At 40.4% G+C, this 18,931-nt stretch overlaps 1 protein-coding gene across 3 annotated transcripts in view; it reads right to left on the bottom strand.

The window, feature by feature from the left end:
- Window positions 1–2,600: 2,600 nt before the first annotated feature.
- SMARCAD1 (SWI/SNF-related, matrix-associated actin-dependent regulator of chromatin, subfamily a, containing DEAD/H box 1) overlaps window positions 2,601–18,931 on the bottom strand; it is a 69,971-nt gene continuing 53,640 nt past the window's right edge. For all 3 annotated transcript variants that reach the window (XM_054990411.1, XM_054990412.1, XM_054990413.1), the window contains 11 exons: window positions 17,137–17,212; window positions 15,864–15,999; window positions 15,015–15,152; window positions 14,567–14,662; window positions 14,242–14,359; window positions 13,850–13,971; window positions 9,534–9,722; window positions 8,565–8,683; window positions 7,923–8,105; window positions 6,997–7,106; window positions 2,601–3,158 (listed from right to left, as the gene is read on the bottom strand). In XM_054990411.1, coding sequence (XP_054846386.1) covers window positions 3,097–3,158; window positions 6,997–7,106; window positions 7,923–8,105; window positions 8,565–8,683; window positions 9,534–9,722; window positions 13,850–13,971; window positions 14,242–14,359; window positions 14,567–14,662; window positions 15,015–15,152; window positions 15,864–15,999; window positions 17,137–17,212 — 1,349 coding nt within the window. In that variant the 3' untranslated portion in view covers window positions 2,601–3,096. The remainder of the gene's footprint in view (window positions 3,159–6,996; window positions 7,107–7,922; window positions 8,106–8,564; window positions 8,684–9,533; window positions 9,723–13,849; window positions 13,972–14,241; window positions 14,360–14,566; window positions 14,663–15,014; window positions 15,153–15,863; window positions 16,000–17,136; window positions 17,213–18,931) is intronic.

The raw sequence follows: 18,931 nt of genomic DNA, 5'->3' as shown, positions 1-18,931 counted from the left end.
CTTCTCAGCAGCCTCCAATCCTTCTCCTTCTCAAACTGTCCTAACGGATCTCAACTGTCCTCCACCCCAACATTCTGTTAGCTCTCTTTGGTGGAGACAGGGTTGACTCTCTGAATATGCAGCCAGGCTTTATGGCATGCAGTGATGTTGAAAGCCATCCCTCTGGCTGAAAGTTAGATGGCATCAAGAGATGAGTCTGCCATTAAGGCTTCTCTCAGGGCAATTTTCTTTAAATCATCCTTCAGGAATGTCCTTGTCAGCAGGTTGGAAGCCCAGATATAGATGGCTCTGGCAAACAAGGAGACCGCTGAGGAAGCCCAGAGATGCTAAGTGCTCTCCACTTGTCTTGGGCCTTCTGTCTAAGGGTAAACTCCCTTCCTATTTAAAGTCCTTGCTTAGCCCAAAGTTATGTAGGACCTTTATGTATGCATGATTTAACTGCCCCTTTTCAATGTTGGGTCATCTGCTCAGTATCGCCTTTTCGGATCGGTTCTGTCCCTGTTCCCTCCAGTTGGTGTATGCTCCAGTTTAGCCTAAAATGGATTATGCCTTGTTTTGATAAATGGAATATATTTCCTTTAGCAACATTGGAGCAAAAGGTTCAATTCTAAGAGGAATCTTCTGATTCTGACTCCAAACATACTTATTTTAGAGGCCACAGAGACGTGTTGAAGGGAGCTGTTTCTAGACATGGGTTCTATGTAAAAAAAATTTCAGCCTTACTGTTCAAGACCTAGGTCCAAGAACCGGGGGCCGGGCGGGGGAGGAAGGAGGAAGCCCAGAGTGCTGTAAAGAAAGCCTTGAAATTCTAACACAGGGCCAGGTCAGTCCCCTTGTTGTAGGGTAAACTGACTGAATACTCTGAGATGTCTGCTTTGGGTCAGGTCACTGTAGTATCAACTACTGGAGCTTAAAATGCCCTGCCACCTCCAAACAGAGACAGGAGATGATTTGATGGCTGGCCTTAGGTCTCACAATGGATTCCCATTCCGTCTTGACAACCTTGTGAAATACTGATGGAAAGGGAAGGCCTTGTGAAGGATTCTCCACATGTGGGAAGACTTTAGCTGAACCTGCAGGTCTAGTTCCTCCAGTTCTTGTTATGTGGGAACTCCAGGATGTGGAGGACCTTAGGAAGCAATTTTGAAAAGATGTCCTGAGGGAAGAGATAAGTTTGCATGATCATAACCAATCGGTTTTCTTCCTTGAAGAGATCTCCTTCCCTGGATGAGATCTGGCTGTTCCAAGACTTTCATTGCTGGATCCAACAATGCTGCTTTATGATGAGCGACGGACAGAGACCTCTGCTGATGGGAGTCAGAGCCCTTAACTTAGGGTTGGTGTGTCTGGGGGCACAGCTCTCTCCTCTAATTCCCTCAGCAAGCAGAGAAGCATAATGAGATCATCAATTTGCACTTGGGTTTGGTCCCGCAGTGTTGAATGCCTGCTAGAGTGGCAATGAGGAACTAATCTCTTTCTGCATCTCTCTTATTCCAGGCAAGGATGTAAGAGTATGTGTTCTCATCTAAGAGACTGGGCACTGGTGAGTTTTCTGGCTAGAGGATTGGCAGTCTTATACTCTGGGAGGGGCTAAATTGGAAATAAGAAGGCCATCCCTTCTCTCCTGCTTCACGCCAAAATTCGCCAGACCAGCACATGCTGCCATCTTGTCTTGATCCAAAGGAGGGGAAGGGGCGAATGTGTCTTTTATCACTGTCCCACTAAACTACTCTCAGTTTATCAATCCAGATGGCTGTGGCAAGAGGGAGGCAGAAGCAGGGGTGGTGCAGGGAGCGCCTCTGTTGCAGCCGCTGACACTCCTCCACTGCCTTGGAAGGAGCAACACAGGAGATCTCCTAAATTAACAACAGGAAGGAAAGTCTGCAAGTTGGCAGTGTAATGGTGGACCCTCCTCAAAGAGATCCCAGAGGACATACATTTCAAGGAACCTTCTCCCATTCCAGATCTAGCCTAGAAGGGGCTTGCTTCAGATTTAGTTCTTATCAAGTACAAAACCAGGAATCTTGACTGAGTTACAACTAGTGACTGGGCAGCAGAAAGACAAGAACAATCACTCCAGCACAGTTAAATCACAGGAGGCTGGTAACATTTTAATTTTAAGTAGATTGTCAACACTTTGAGCAGGTCTGATCCTTTTATGCACTTCGAAAATATCTATTCCTACAGAACATTGATCCATAAAGCCACAGGAAAAAAAATATACAATATAGTCCATTGTCTAAAATAAAATACATTAAAATAATAATAATATTCTAAACTGACAACTAAGAGGAGATTCCGATAGGACAGAATTAAGTGCATTAGGTCCCTATAAGTTACAAAACAAAAAAGTGGTGTGTGGCAGGAAGGAGATGTGAGTTGGCAGTATTCATACACTCACTGTTACATGTGGCTTGCCCTGAAAGATTACCAGCCCTTCTCTCTCTTTCTCTCTCTCAAAAAAGCACTGCCTATGTGCCGGCTCCCTGAGCAAGGTCTTACATTTTGGTTCCCTGGTTTCTTTTGTTTATGTTGTTTTCCAAGTTAGTGTTCAATTCCTGTCTTTCCAAGAATTTTAGATAATTGGCTAGCAAACTGAAAACTGTTAAGGTTTCATTTTATTATGCGAACAATTTCATACAAAACATTACAGTACTTCAAATAAAAACAAGCAAAAAGACAACAAAAATGGGCATTTCAAATAAGGCACATGTAAAAAAACCACACATCCAGTGAAATAGACAGCTTCTATATATATATTTGGAGGTAGAAATAATTACAAAAATATGGAACAATTTTAAGCATTAGCAGTTTAATTAAAACTAGGGTCCCCATTTTAAAACTGCCTTGGTAATATAGCTGAAGTGGCATTTTATGCACTACATTTTTGTGGCATCTCCATATTTTACTCTGAGTACCAATAGTGGGGAGGGGGAAGGGGAATTCTATGCCATGAGCCATACAACAAGGAAATTACAAAAAGTTATTAATGTCCATACAAATGTATTGTAATAATAACATAAAAACTCCTTGAAGCACCACATTGTATTCTTTCCTCAAATTAAAAAAATATCTACAACGTTTAGTGTTATATTATTAGAGACCTAATGATGCTTTTAATAACGTCGCTATATCTGCTGGGATGGCTCCTTCTTCCCCTGCAAAAAGACAAAAAGAATCTATTAGAGCCGTACTGGTGAGAAAAATTTTATGCAAAATTCTATCGTTTTAATTCTGAGAACAAAAAACATCATTAGATGTCTCGTACACTTCACGACAGATTAAAACAGTTCCTGTAACTTTGAGCAGATATGCATGTTGCATTAAAATAAGGGAGTAAAGGACACAAGGATTGAGCTTCTATGTATAAAACACAGACAGATACCCAAGTCACATGGCCTGTCAAGTTCCCCAATAACTGTAGCTACAAACCCAAAAGTAAGGCATGGAACACCTTGTAGAAAAGAGTTCTGTTACAAAAGGAACCTAGCTAGTTCTATAAAATAAGCTAGCTGTCATCCATGGGAACTGACACAAATGTCTGGCTTGCAAAATCTTGTAAATATATAAATATAATAAATTAAATTAAATTAAATTAAATTAAATTAAATTGTATACTAACAGCCACGTGGCCCTGATCTCAGGATACTTAAATCTGGAGATTGGAGCCAGGAACAGAGAAGACAGATCCTCCTACACACCTAAAAATGCTCCAAGTTTGCAGAAAATTCTGAAATAATATATATATGGTCAGGAAAAGGCAGGGTAGGGTCAGGGCACTTTTCAGGGCTGTTTGGACCTTTGAGAGAGGACTCATCAGAGCCAGGCCAAGAGGCAACCACAGGGTGACTTGATACCATATGACTTCCATGACTTACCCAGGCCTGGCTGCTTGCTATGTTCAATAGCAGCCCCCTCCCCCAGGCTAGTGTAGTGTAGTGGTTAGAGTTTCAAAGTAGGAACTTGGAGATCCAGGTTTAAATCACTCTGTTAACTGGGTGATTTTGATCCAGTCACACACTCTCAGCCTAACCTACTTCACAGGGATGTTGTGAGGATTGGGTTGCCAACATCCAGGTGAGGCCTGGAGATGCTCTGGAATTACCACTGATCTCCAGATGACATGGATCTATTTCCCTGGAGGAAATGGCTGCTCTGGGGGGGGGGTGACTTGTTTTGTAGTAAACCTGCTAAGCTCTAGTCCCTTCAACTGGGCCATAGGGGAGTGGCTGCTGGGGAGGAGGGGAAAGATGAAGACAGGGGCAGACAAAGGTGGCTGGGAAGGAGAGAAGGAAGCAGAAAAAGGTGGAGAAGCTATGTGTGGTCCAGGGAAGGAAATGAGGGTGTGGTGGGGGAAGGAAAATCAGATGCTTCCCACAAGTTCTTGCAGTTCCCCCACTTGTTGCTTATGAAAAGCAAAGAAAAACCAGGGGTACGGTCCAAAAATCACAGCGAAACAAGGCGAGTGTGGCACACAAGCCAAAGGACCCCGGGCGTACTATTTAAGATCATGCCGGGAGATTATGGGTTGCAGGTGGGAGAACTCATAAGGTGATTTGAAATAGGGAAGAAACTTTGTTCCTGCCTGTCAGCCGTTCAAATCATATTTAAGGTAAAGAGATTTATGTTGAAATGATAAATGTATTTGTGAAAGTTGGTGGAGGTATGTTTGGCCCTCCGTGTGAATTGGTTATGGTGTAAAGAATTGTTTTTTGTATGTTGCAGGAATGATATTGGCCGTTGAAGCTTAGTTGATTGCGAAACGGGATAATTTAGCCTGGCAAACCCGTTGCCATTTTCCCGTTGGCAGCAGCCGAACAAACAGGCTGCCCCCCCCTTCTTTTTCTTCAATATGTGCGGCTTGTTTGTTGGTAAACACAAATAAAACAATTGGATCAACACTGTGGATGGAGTAGCCTATTTTCGGTCCTTTGGCTTGTGTGCCACACTCGCCTTGTTTCGCTTATGAAAAGCAAACATTTGGAGAAGCTGAAGAGTTAAATTTAATACCACCAGTGCCCTAAAATCAACACACTGTCACTTGCCTTCGGCCTAGTGAAAAACCTGATGGGCAACCTCAGACTGTAGGTGGGCATTCACATAACTTAATTTTCTCTATACAAAAAAAAGAAATGCTTTCCATGTGCAAGAACAGATGCCAAGGGAACTCTGCCCTGACTCAATTTTTATGTCGAAGGAAAAAAAAATGCCTGGAAGGACATTTAATTTGAAACGGTACTGCCCCAGACATCGGTGTGCTGCCTCCATAGCAAGTAGGCCTTTATTCCAAGCAAGCAGTGAAACAAGCCTCACGTCATTTCTTGTTACTCTGACCAGATCAGGAATTGCACTTGCCTAAACTGTAGATAATGGGCAAAGAGAGCAATCGCTAACAAGAACTTTTCTCAACTGGGTTATGTTAAGCATCTTGAAGCATTAGGTTTCTGCAAATCCGATTCTGTAGCAACATCTTACAATAAAATAACCTTTTCCCAATCTTCTACTGCTTTGAAATGGGAAAAAGAGTATAAAAACTAGTTTCTACAATATGTAACCTAATAATTCCAAATTTGCAGGGGACCCTCTCCTAACCCTCCTCTCACGATCACCCAAGTTTCAGGGAGATTGGATTTCGGAGGGCCATCTTATGGCCCCCCAAAGAAGGTGCACCTATCCACTGCTGATCTCCATTATTCCCTATGGGGAAAATTAGAGGGGGTTCCTAGGTGGCTGCGTGGCATTTTGCAAGCAAAGTGCACCAAACCTGCAGCAATGCAGAGGCTGATTTGGGAACGCCAAAACATCCCAAATTGGGCCCGATCCAGGTTAAAAACCCAGATCCCAAACCTGAAGCGCACATACTAGGCTGGATTTAGCTTTGTTTATTCAGTTTCAAATTATTACAAAAATAGACTGGGATCAAGAGATATTTTAGCACACCCTGTGGGATTTCCCTCCATCCCAAACAGCACATCTCTCACACTGTATCACAAGCTGCTTTTAGAAAAGTCCAGAGGTTTTCACAGAATGTTTACTAGGCAGTAAGAGATGCTGCTGTGTGAGAACTATCAGCCTTGATGCTACTTTAGAAATACAAAACTAGCAGGTTCTTTGGACTGCAGCAAAATAAATGGGGTTGGATCCAACCAGCTTTTCGGATAGTGAAAACAGATGTAGGTGTTTCCTTTCACCACCCCAAAGACTATGCTAGGCATCGTTGGACCTGCACGACAAAAACCATACGGGGCAGGGGTAGTAGAGGAGAGTTTGGAAAGACTGAGCACAAAAGCTGGCTAGATCAAACCCATGGGTTGCAAGGCACAGATCCAGACATTCCATTGTTATTATGGGAGAGCTGTGCAGAGTAAAACTGAATCTTATTTAAAGAATAAAATGTGGAAGTCGGAAACTCTGGGTCATCAAGCTAAATCCTTACAAAGACAATACTGTATACATGGTAAGGACCTCAAATTCAAAACAGCAAGATGCTACATTTTAACTGCTTATATATATGGATGCTCAACTGTATAAACAAACGGAAACAAAGAGCTCCTACTGTAACCAATATGATATCGATGGAGTAGTTAGTGTGCTAATTTGGAGCAACACTGTATATTCCTAAATATTAGCTGCAAAGAGCAACTGTGTATATTTCTCTCTCTACTAAATTCTTTTATTTTATTCTTCTTCTTTCAGAACAGAGTTTTGTACTCCTTGGGCACACCAAGTAGAGCGGAGGGAGGTTTAGATCAAGTATTCAATCCACAATGGGTTGACTAACATTCGCTGAATGAATATTAGCTTGAACTATAGATCCTGTTCCATAATTTTTTCCTTATAAAAATATCAGTAATTATTTGACAATAATCCGATTCTTACCGCCACATGAGCTTCCTGGCACAAAATATATTAAGGTTTTTCTTGTACCGTACTGTCTTGGATCCATGCCTGTCTGTTACAATTTAATGTATTTAAAAGTAGCTTATGAGAACGTACCTGTCTCTGCTGCTGTCATATCTTGTTCTAGTTTTAACTTCTGCTGACTGATTCTGAGCATGGATTCCTCTATTGTCCCTTTACTGATGAGTCTAATAACTTTCACTTCTCTTAAAAACAAACAAAAAAATCCCGTTCATATAATTCTGAAAGTCAACATGCTTGATTTAATACTAGGAACATATTTCCAACTAACCTCATATTGCTATATAGTAAGCAATGAAGACTGCATATTAATTTTTACTGTGAGGATAGTGCAACTAATATGTACTCTGAAAAAATGTCAAAATATTTGAGATATTTTTTACGGTGGTTCTTACTGCCCTGAATGATAAAACTCTGTATAGCACAGGAACCAATACTGGTAGAAAGACAGATAGAAATGCTGAAAATAAAATCACTTCGGCACTTCTGAAGGCAACATCTATGTTGGTCACTGAAGAGTGACATCAAGAGATGGCCTGCAAGTGTGAACAGGTCAACACAAATCCAATGCTGTTGGCAAAGCTAACATAATCAGTTCCAATAATACTTTGAGAACTGAAGTAGTTTACCCCTAACACCAACTGCTGCTGCTTCTACTACGACGACAATGTTAATTAACTGGTTGCAACTTGACTGCACTTAATTTATGGAACCCTCATGGGGTTTTCAAGGTAAAAAGCCAGCAAAGATGGTTTGCCTCTGCATAGCAATCCTGGTCTTCCTTGGTGGTCTCCCATCCAAATACTAACTGTAGCTGAGTCCACTTAGCTTCTGAGCTCTGACAAGCTCATGCTAGTGCGGGCTATTCAAGCTGCTACTCTACTACTAGAAAATGGGTAATCTCTCTCACTGTAAAACTCTATGATCACTACAGTCATTGCAAACACAAGATCTGCATCATATGCAATCGTTGACATCTGTCAATAACAATGAAAACCTACCTGGTTTGTCCTACTCTGTGACATCTGTCTTCTGCCTGTTTGTCATTATACGGGTTGCAATCAATATCATGAAGAATGACCACATTGGCTGAAGTCAGATTAATCCCTAGTCCTCCAGCTTTAGTTGAAAGCAAGAAGACAAAGATACCCATATCCGAATTGAATTCATCAATCAGATGTATCCTACAAAAAAAATTTAAAAGTAAACAAGTGCAAACAAGTAATCAACACAGTCATTTCTGTCCCCTTCACTGCTTTGTCAGACCGTATGGATTGGTTCATACATGAGTTCACCATCTGACCGCAGATGCAAATGACAGCTCCTTATGAACTGGATAATTTTACCTAAATGCTTTCTCAATTATAAAGAGGTAACCTGTGCATTTCGCTACCACATACATGGTAGCTAAAGGTTATTCAGTTTAAATAAATTAGTTTAACATGTACTGTTAATAACATAAAGTAATGATTAAGCTGAGTATTTTAATTTGTTGAAACAGTAAAGAACCTGAGCTTTTGTAAATTTCCTTCTCCTTAATATCCAATAAATCTCAACAGCCAGATTCAAAGGCAAACACCCCGCCCCCCCGCGCCCAAACCTTGAGCTTAATAAAGTTGTTCTTGCGCATTACCCACATTTACCTGTCAGAAATCTGTGTCTTTCCATCGAGCCTAAGATATCGGAGTTGCTGCTGTTTAAGGAAAACTTCTAGGATGTCCAGCATCATAGTAAACTGGCTGAACAGTACAACTCTATCACCCTAAAAGAGGGAAGAGCACAAAAGCACAAAAGCAAGTTGTTGGGTTTCTACACAGGCACCACCACTGGGATGCATAGTTCAGATACTTGGACAAGAAAGTCAGCTCAAGGTTGATGTTTGTGACGAGGGGAGGGGAAACTCCCACTTCCATACCAAGCACTGTGCAAGTAGGGTTACCCATTTGTTTAAGAGCCAGAGAATACTGTATTGCTGGTACAATAAAATAACACAACACTGCAATATAGGAAGAAATATCAGCAGATAAATCTAACATATCTTTAGGGCTATAATCAAGATCTGACTAATACTTATGTACAAATATATTTAACAGTTTTACTGTCACAAACTTGAAATATTAAGAAAAAGATCTTAAATCTTTTTAAACAAGCTGTTGCATTTCAGATTAAAGTATGTAACAGTAAATTATTATAACATAGCTTCACAATATATGCTTCTTTTTTTTCTTTTTATTAATATGTTCCTTACTCTATCAAAAAAAAACTAGTATAGCAATTCAGTCTAGTAACTCTGAAGGATGTAAGGTGAGCAATTCACTGGACAGGAACCAAACAATTAGAATTTTAACCTAAGTTAATGACTATGAGTGGAGAAGAAGCAAGGGAAATTTACCAATAAAATTAAGATTGAAAAACCTACAGCCCTGTTCCCTTAAGCATTCCACCTATACTACAGCCCATTACACTTGACACAGTTTCCTACATCCAAATTCAGCATGCTAAACTGGTTTTCTTCAGGCTTGTATAGCAATAGAACACATTACAGAACATTACACAACTTTTTTACATGTATGACATCATTTGTTGGATGAAAATGAATTTGCAGAACAAACCTTTTCTTTAAAGTCTGACAGCATGTGTCCTAGTACTTTAAATTTTCCAGAATCCAAGATAAGATCAATTTCTAGTTTGAAATCACTGATGTTTGCATATTGTTTACAAAGCACATGTAACTCATAATCTGTCATCACAGACATATCTTCAAATATAAGGTCAGGATTTGCCTCACAGTGTGTAGGTTCCTAAAAAACAAAACAAAAAATACGCAAATGCAAAATGTTCTGGAACCATCAAGCCAATGTAACATTAATGTACACAGTACATTAAATACAGCTAAAAATATTGAGCTAAATCTGGTTTGTATTAGGACAATAAACAAGGTATTGCTGAAGACCAACACAATTTTCCAGAATATAATCTTTTGTGAGTCAAAGCTTATTTGGATTAAGTGAGCTTTAACTCCGGAAAGTTTATCCTCTGAAAGACTGTGTTGATCTTTTAACGTGCTATTGGACTTGAATTTGGTTCTACTACTGAGTAACACAGCTACCCACCTGAAACAATACCTTTATTAACATTACTATAAAAACTTGTTTAGGAAAAACCTCACAGTAAAGCTAAATCCCATTAGCCATCTGTACCACACTCGTGTCTTGAAAATCAAGTTCTGCATCAATCAATCATGAGCCAAACTGTGACAATGCAGGCAGTAGTGATGCCCACTGGGGCGGAGATGGTGAAAGGATCACACACTACAGATCTGCAAAATAAAAATTTAAAATAAAGCTGCATATTGTCTCAGATTGGGCTTTCATACACTGAGCTCATACTCTGCAAATACGCAGATAATGCACGGAGTGAGCTAGCATTTATAATCCAATACTAAAAGTGCGATGTAAATTGAGCAGAACAGCACCAGCAACCAGGAAAAAGCACCCAACAACTCCACAGAACAACAAAGTAAACATTTCTTCTGCACTTTATCCTAGAAACAGCAGCAGGGCTCTATTTTTTTTTAAGTTTGGGTTTTTTTAAAAATATACTAAACACTTGCTGTCAAGCAACCCCTTTGTTCCACAATCCCACCCTCTCCCCAGCCCAAAGCAGGGAATAGAAAGGATGAAGAACATTTTAAAAAGAAGTGGAGGAGAAGGAGGAAAGATGAAAACAAAAACAAAACAATAGATAATAAAAAATAAAGCAGAAAAGAGAGAACAAAAATAAAGCAGAAAAGAGAGAACAAATATTAACAGAAAGGAGCTGCTCCTTATTCAAGAAAAAAACCCAGCTGCTCCGATTCTGTAAGAACCAATTGACTAGGCCTATCAACCCTTCATTATCTCCCCCAGGACTCCACTTTTGCCATTGTTTCTTCATGTATGAATATTAACTCCACCTATGAAGAACCTTCCCTTCTCCTCCCCCTGTACCTTTAAGGGGGAAAGCCAGGATGTCTCCTGTCAAATTCTGCAAGGCCGGTTTGACTCTGATGTTAGAAGCTGTTCTCTGCCTGGAATGAGACAGCCTGCTTATCTCTTCCTCAGCCTGCAGTTTCTCTTTCACCTGAGAGAAGGCCTCATGGCCTTGGAGTTTCTCACACATTATTTCTGCTAGGTCCTGCTGTTAATTTATTAAACTTAGCTAACTGCTTACTAATAAGGAGCTCCGTGGCACAGAGAGGTAAGCTGCAGTACTGGAGCCTAAGTTCTGCTCACGACTTGAGTTCGATCCTGGCGGAAGCCAGGTTAACGTAGCCGGCTCAAGGTTGACTCAACCTTCCATCCTTCTGAGGTCGGTAAAATGAGTACCCAGTTTCCTGAGGGTGATATGTAGATAACTGGGGAAGGCAATGGCAAACCACCCCATAACAAAAAGGCTGCCAAGAAAACGCTGTGATGTGACGTCCCCCCACGGGTCAGCAATGCCTCAGTGCTTGCACAGGGGACTACTTTTACCTTTACCTGCTTACTAAAGGGGGTGGGTGGGAACTCTGGGGCTGGGCTTAGACTCCTATATACATTATGTGCTTGTAGAGAATCGCCATTCCTGGCAAGGAGGGTAAGAGGGAATGAACTAGTGACTTATCAAATAAAATGCTTTAACTCATGCAGTCAGTCTTTGAGAGTTACTTGGCAGAACCTCACGGGGAAAAGCTCCATGTGAAGGTTACCATACAGAAAACAGACTGCCACCACTTGGAATAATGTTCAGTAAGGAGGGAGGCAAAATGATTCTGGGGGCAGCTGAACCTGGTGGAGCAGTGTCACAACTGACCTGACAGGACAGTCTCCCCAGCACACAGCAGGAAGACTCAGGGCAGTGTCAACTTCATTATAGGTTGGAATGTTGGCAGAGCAAGATCTCACTTTATCTATGTATTCAACTGACGATGGCTTGAATTGCTTCTCTTTACACATCTGATGGAGAATGAATATATTATGCCAGACTGATCAGGGGTCTAGTATAAAGAAAATTTATGTCCAGCAGAGATGAGAGGGAAGGGATGTACAGGGATATCTGAATTAGTGATGTGCACTTTGGGTTCAGGATCCAGTTTTTTAACCCGGATCGGGCTCGATTTGGGATGTTTGGCATTCCCGGATCAGCCTCAGCACTGCTGAAACAATTCAGAAATTTTGACGCAAAGCTAACCCAAAGCTTCAGTATGCTTTGGGTAGCGCGGCAGCACTTTCCCCCCTTGCTATTCCCTAAGGAACATTCCTTACTGTTCCTTAAGGAATGGCAAGAGAAAAAAGTGCTGCCAGCATTTGTGTCTTTTTTGGCAGATGAGAGGAGGAATGAGGGGTTTGGAGTGAGAGGCAGGAGGGGGAGGGAGGGAGGGAATCAGGGAAAGGAGGGAGGCTGTGAGAGAGTGGCCAATCCCTGCAGCAGCAGCAGCAGCTCTCCTTCCATGGCGATTCTCTGGGAAAAGAGAGTGTTTTTAATACTGCAGGGGAAAACTAAGGGTGCTTTCTAGATGGTTGGGGGTGGCATTTTGCAAGCAAAATGCACCGAATTTTCAGGAGACCTACTCCTACCCATCCTCTCAACGCCACCCCATGTTTCAGGGAGAAAATGGGGGCGTTTCCTAGGTGGGTGGGGGTGGCATTTTGCAAGCAAAATGCACCAAACCTGCAGGGGTGTGTGGGGGTGCACTTGTTTGGCTTTGTTTGGCTTGTTTTGGGGATGTTGATTTGGGTGTGTGCTTTAGTTGGCTTTCACTTATTGTTAGTTGTTCTGCTGGGAGGGGTTTCTGTTTTATCCTGTGGTTGTGTGGGGCTTCCCTTGCTATTTCATAGTTGCTTCAGCTTGCTTTGCTTTTGATTGTTATTCTGGCCACTTGAGGATGGGTGCTGTTAGTGTTAGGTTCTGTTCTGTGGTAACTTGCAAGAGTGTCCCTTGGTTCAGTTTGGGTTGAATGGATGTGATTCTCTGGTGTGAAGTTGTTCCCCTTGCATCACTTTGGTTATATGGCCGGGTGGGGAAGGAGGGCTTCAGTTTACTTCTAGTTGTAAGAGTGTTCCTTGCTTCATATAGTTTTGTGTATTTTGAATTATATTTTTCTTAGTGTGATTCTCTGATGTGAAGGTTGGTCCTCACAGGGAACAATGGAGATTGGCGGTGGAAAGGGGCATCTTTTGGGGGGGCCATAACATGGCCCCCTGAAGTCCAATCTCCCTGAAATTTGGGTGGTCGTGAGACAAGCGTTAGGAGAGGGTCTCTTGCAAATTAGGAATTATTAGGTAAGAAAATGCTCCCTCCAGGTCCTGATAGCCAGGAACAGCTTGCCGCTTCAGGATTCGGGTTTTCCCAAATCTTTTTTGGGTGCACGCCCCTAATCTGAATAATGGGTCAGGAGTTCCTTTATTTTGCTTGTTCTTCTACAAGCCTCTTAACACTGTCTACCTTACCTAACCTAGAATGGAGAGCCTTCCAGACAAGGTTGTGACTTACTGCGTTTGTATAATGCTGGATCTCATTTATAGATAGAACAAAGCTAGTAGGGAACTGAAGATTAATATCCGTACGTTACATATAATGTTTGTCTTTACTTGACTAGCAAATGCATTTAGGAGTAGAGGAGCAAGCTCATAACAGCTTTTTTTGTAAAGTTATCTATAGATTTCACTAAATCATTAACAATACAACAATATTCCGTAGCTCTAATGAACAAACTCTTAGTTTTCTAAAGTAGAAGATTGCTGTTGGACACCAAATCTGTGATCCCTTTACTTTTAAGAAGCATTTCCTAAAGGCAGATTTTTAGGCTTCACATCTAAACATTTACCGCAGTCAATATTGGACTGACAGATGAAGAGCTGATATGGCTACCCAACTGAAACTACATTATTTAAACGTAACATCTTACCTTGAGCATGAGTTTTGACATCACTTTTAGTTTCTCAGGCGTATAATATTGGCGGTGCAAAAGGGGATGATTGGCCATTTTTCTTAGCTGCATCATGACATTTCCCATTTCTGTAGTCTTTTCTATGACCAGAAGCAAAACAAATGACACAAAATAAAATTTAGCCACTGCATTAAACAATTTTCTGCAACAGTTTATGATTTTTTAAAAGTGGTATGTCCACCAGAGCCCAGCTTTTCAGCCTGATACCACATGAGATAAAAAGGGGGAAAAATAACATTTGTGTTAAGACTTTGAAGTCCAATGGAATGTATATTATAATAGTTGGATTTTTATTGTATGTTATTTGCAAAAGTTAAAATAGAAAGTTATAAAAAATAACATTTGCATACCTTGACTTTCAAAAGACTTTTTAAAGCAGTTGAAGAGTTCCTGGTATAGCTGTTCCTGTTTCTCAGACATTTCACACCACTCAATAATATCTTTTTTGGGTGGTAGCTGTTTGAGGACCTGGTGGGGCAAAGCAACACATGTAAGCTTACACCTGCAGCTTAACTCAACCCTCCTTGAAGCAGGTTGAGAAGTCTGAGGACACTAACTGGGCAGAAGCGTGCGATACAAATGTCTTGAATAAATAAATCCTATTTGAAAGAGCATGTGTCTAAAAACTTATGGTCAACACTGCAGATTAGCACAGGTTAAAATACAAAGGCATACCTCTTCTTTAACTCTTCTCAGGATGAATGGTTTCATTATCTGCTTGGCATGTGTAATTCTCTCTTTTTCATATATACTATGTTCCTCATTTGTTTTCTAGGGAAAAGCATTGTAGAAAGTATAAAGTGAATTCCTGTGCTAGGTATAAGCTAAGCATGTTAACACCTGGACTGTTTTGCCTTTTATTTCAAAGGAAAATAGTTACTTCCAGCCTGAATGTTCTGAGCCAAGACACTCTTGATATGATGGGAATGCTGTAATTACCAAAACGTTTAGACCTACTAGTCAAAAGTGGGATAACCGGGTCTTAAGTCTGAACACTGCAGTGCAACTTTTCTGAAACACGTCTTAGTTTGTCTGAGGATATGGCATAGAACAGTTTCCCCTAAAAAGACCAGACATGAATTTAGATTTCTCACTAATGAAGATTAACTCAACATACACTTACTGCTTTAGAAGAGAACATCCTCCGAATTTCACTGGTGCTACTACTGAACATATGAGGCATAACAAAATTCAGGAGTGACATAAGTTCAAGAAGATTGTTTTGAACTGGAGTTCCTGTCAGCAGCAAACGATTCTTTGCCTATTTTTATATTTAAAAATAAAAAATTGGAACAAATGTTATTTATATAATGAAATCATCCATAACCCCCCCAACAAACTCCTGAAAATGCCAATACAACAGAACTTTCCTGCGTCCCTCCCTTCCCACTGATCTCCATGAAATGCCACTCCTGGGGGAAAAGGGGACCATGAGGAGGGTGGGGGCCTGCAGCAGCATCTTGCTGTTTAGGAATTTAATCCTCTTATCAGATAATGTGGTAAGTGGGTGGTTTCTTAGGGATGTTCTGTCTCGCCTTATTTGAATCAAAGCCATAGGATAGCAGGAATACTTCTAAAACTGAACATATATGTGCAAAAATTCAATTTCAGATCAAATGGTGGAAAGATAGCAGTGTAAGAGATGGATGCTTCCTAAAATCCTGACATTATCATAGCCAAAGCCACTTGAAGTGTTTAAGATTCAAACCAACTACAGCTAACAACTCAACTAGCTAGGCTATAGACTTGTGTAATATCCCGACATACAAAGTTAATTTTTCTTCCTCTGTTATTAAAGTAATGCCTACAATCACCATGCAGCATTTCCAATGACAAGTGACGCTGGAATACAGTATCATTGCTCATTCTTAGAACTTACAAAAAAGCAAGAGAACCACCCATATTTTTATAAATTCTAATAATATAACCGTTTGAGGGTAAAGTGTTGAGAATAAGAGGGTCAAATTCTTACATTAATTGTCATCAGATGTTGATAGCGTACAGAACCCATGTTTTTTAACATATGACCTTCATCGAAGATTGCATAATGAAGTTTCATCCGGCGAAATAGACTACGGTCTTCTGGACTGCTAATTGCACTGTTATACCTACCAATAGAGCAAACTATTAGCCTGAATCTCCTTTTTTGCAGAAATGGTATATTCTGAAATTCACAAGGACAGCAAAAGTAGCTGATATAACATAGTGACACACTTCCCACTCAGGTGCCCTTCACCTAATCCTTTTCTAGAGGCAACAGGTACTTAAACAGTGCTGATGCCATGGTATGGGGAGAAGAATGAAAGCAGCCATAAACACAGTTCCATATGCCTGTGAGTTCACCCAGTGCCAGAACAGGAAGGCACTATGGCAGTTCTTAAGCTTTTTATTGCAAGAGGTTGTACAAGCAGAGAAATCTTAAGATTTCATTTTACTTTCCTCAGGCAGCACTCTAGTACAAGCAATAGAACAGTCCTCCTTTGAGCAGAAGGCAGCTTTCACACATGGAAGATTACTTAAGGACCTAACACTCCCAAGTAGAATTTTGCATTCCTGTGAACATCAGGGGTTGGGCTTACCTTATAATGGTAACACAGCACTCAACATTTTAAGCAAATGCAATTTAATATGAAAATAAGATACTTTTTATTTCTTTTTAAGAAGGAAGTGACCAAAACTGGAGCTTAAACTCCGTTAGTGCTTTGATGACATATGAATACGCTTGTGCAAATGAAGACATTTAGTTGTAAGCAGGACTTCTGCGTGCCTTAATTTTACTCAGTGTGGTTTAAGGCAGCTAGTATTGCAGTGGAACTCCTTCCATATTTGTTCAATCTAGCAACAATCTTTTCTTCTTCTCTAAACTACAGTGCTAGCAAAAATACCCATTATTGTGACAGGTGGGATGCAAGTAGAGGAATGCCTGAATACTGCATCTGTGCATATCCCAATCCCACCTCCCCTGGAGTCCTTAATAGGTGTCCAGGTATAGAGAGCAGGTTTTTCTTTTACTACAACAATTTCACCCAATGCAGCCTTTGAGTCATCACTACACTGGGGGCTAAACTTAATCTCTACCTCTGCTGATCCCATCCACTGAGAACTGAGCTTATTCATATCTGTTCCGTTTCTTGGTCACACAGTGTTTGGAACAGACTTTCATATAGAGAGACAGAAACGTTCCTTTCCAGCTTTCCTTTGTTAAACAGAAAGAGGCCACACTTCACACAATAATATGTACTTACGTTGTCACAATCACATTAAAATCTACAGCTTTATTATGGATGTCCATTCGGAGATGCTTTCTATCTTCTTGAGAACCTAGGAGAAAAAGAAAAAGCCTTTAGAAAGGCATCGGAAGGAGACAGGGGCATAGGAAGGGATGCTGAAGCTGCAACAGACTAATGTGGCCGGAACAATGCCCTCTCCCTGCTCATTTCCTTTGGTACAGAAAAAGGCCTCACCAGGAGTGGAGTGAAGAGAGGCGGGAATGCAGCACCCATCAGGACTCCTGGCAGCTGCACTCTTTAATGTAAGTACAGGCCGCCAGAGGCCACACTATAAGCACATTGTTAGGCAGTTCCATAAGGGTAACATAACATTAGCAGAGAAAGGCTTTTAGTTGTGATCCCTCAGCAGGCATTGATGGGGGGTGGTTAATTTGTTTTCATTTCCCTTTCTTCCCTCTTTAGCTTGATGCTGTGACAAACAATAATCACAACAGGCAAGTGCCCATGTCTAGCTTGTTACAAACACGACTACTGACTGACTCACATTATTAACTTTGAAGAACTTTGGGAGCTACCATGCTACTCTATATGCTTACCCTGACTCTTCAAATTTACTCACTTTTTACCTAACTAGCTTTGAACATACCAACTAATGAGAGCAAAGACTGACTGAATCGGCAGTGTGTTTCAGTTTGTACTTTGAGAGTAGTCATAAGATCTCTACTACTTTATATCCATTCACTGAATGTCATAACTCTAGTTCATATTGTACTTTGCTCAGTAAATGCCCTAGCTGTTGATTATATTGTATTCACTTGCACTATGTAATCTTGCCTTGGGTCTCAGTGAGAAAGGTGGACTACAAATAAAATAAAAGCATAGAATAACATATAACATAACATATAACCAGGATAATCTGAATATTGTAAACCCATAGAAGGGCGATCTCAGCTGCTACCCCTGCTCTATGAAACTCTCCTTTACACTTCACATGCTTTTATCACTGGAGTCCTTTTGCCATCGACTGAAGTTAAATTCTTTCCCAGAGCTTTAAAAATATTTTAGATGCTATTAAATGAATGTTAATCTCTTTAAAATAATAGATATTATTAGTTAAACACATTTCTATTTATATTTTTGTTTCAAAACATTTTGTATGTACATATATCCTTAAATATAGTTTTTAAAAATCAGTGTGTAATCAATAACAATTAAAAATGATTCTCATATCAAGCAATACATGATTATAATACACCTACTTTTATTGCACTTTTAAATTCAATATTCTATTAATCTCATTTTAAAGTAGTGGTCTGAATGTTGTGTAAGGATCTGGGAGACCCAAGTTCAAATCTCCACTCTACCACAGAGCAGGGATTCAAACTTTGTTTTGTCTGGCACACCCCCACTGTTATTGGCCCTCGTCCCTCTTTTTTGTGCTCTGTGGTCATGTGTGTGTTTACTCAATTTTTTTATACTATTTTAAATGTTGTTTTAAATTTAAATTGTTTGTTAGTGTTTTAATGTTTGCCAGCTTGGGGGCCCTATTTTGGAGAGAAAGGCAGCCTACAAATGTTTTTAAAAATAAATAAATAAATAAATAAATAAAACAGAAGCTTGCTGGGCAACCTTGGGCCAGTCAGACACTTTCAGCCTAACCAACCTCACAGGGTTGTTGTGCAGATAAAATGGAGGAAAGGAGAATGATGCACACCATTTTGGGTTCTCAATGGGAAGAACTGTGGGGCATAGATCACCTTATGATTGCCTTATGTTATTTTAAATTTTGTTCTGTAGGCCATCAAAGTAT

Source organism: Eublepharis macularius, chromosome 10, assembly GCF_028583425.1.
Source record: "Eublepharis macularius isolate TG4126 chromosome 10, MPM_Emac_v1.0, whole genome shotgun sequence".
Taxonomy (NCBI): Eukaryota; Metazoa; Chordata; class Lepidosauria; order Squamata; family Eublepharidae; genus Eublepharis; species Eublepharis macularius.
The sequence above is the reverse complement of the archived record's forward strand: the minus strand, read 5'-3'. Positions and strand labels throughout refer to the sequence as shown.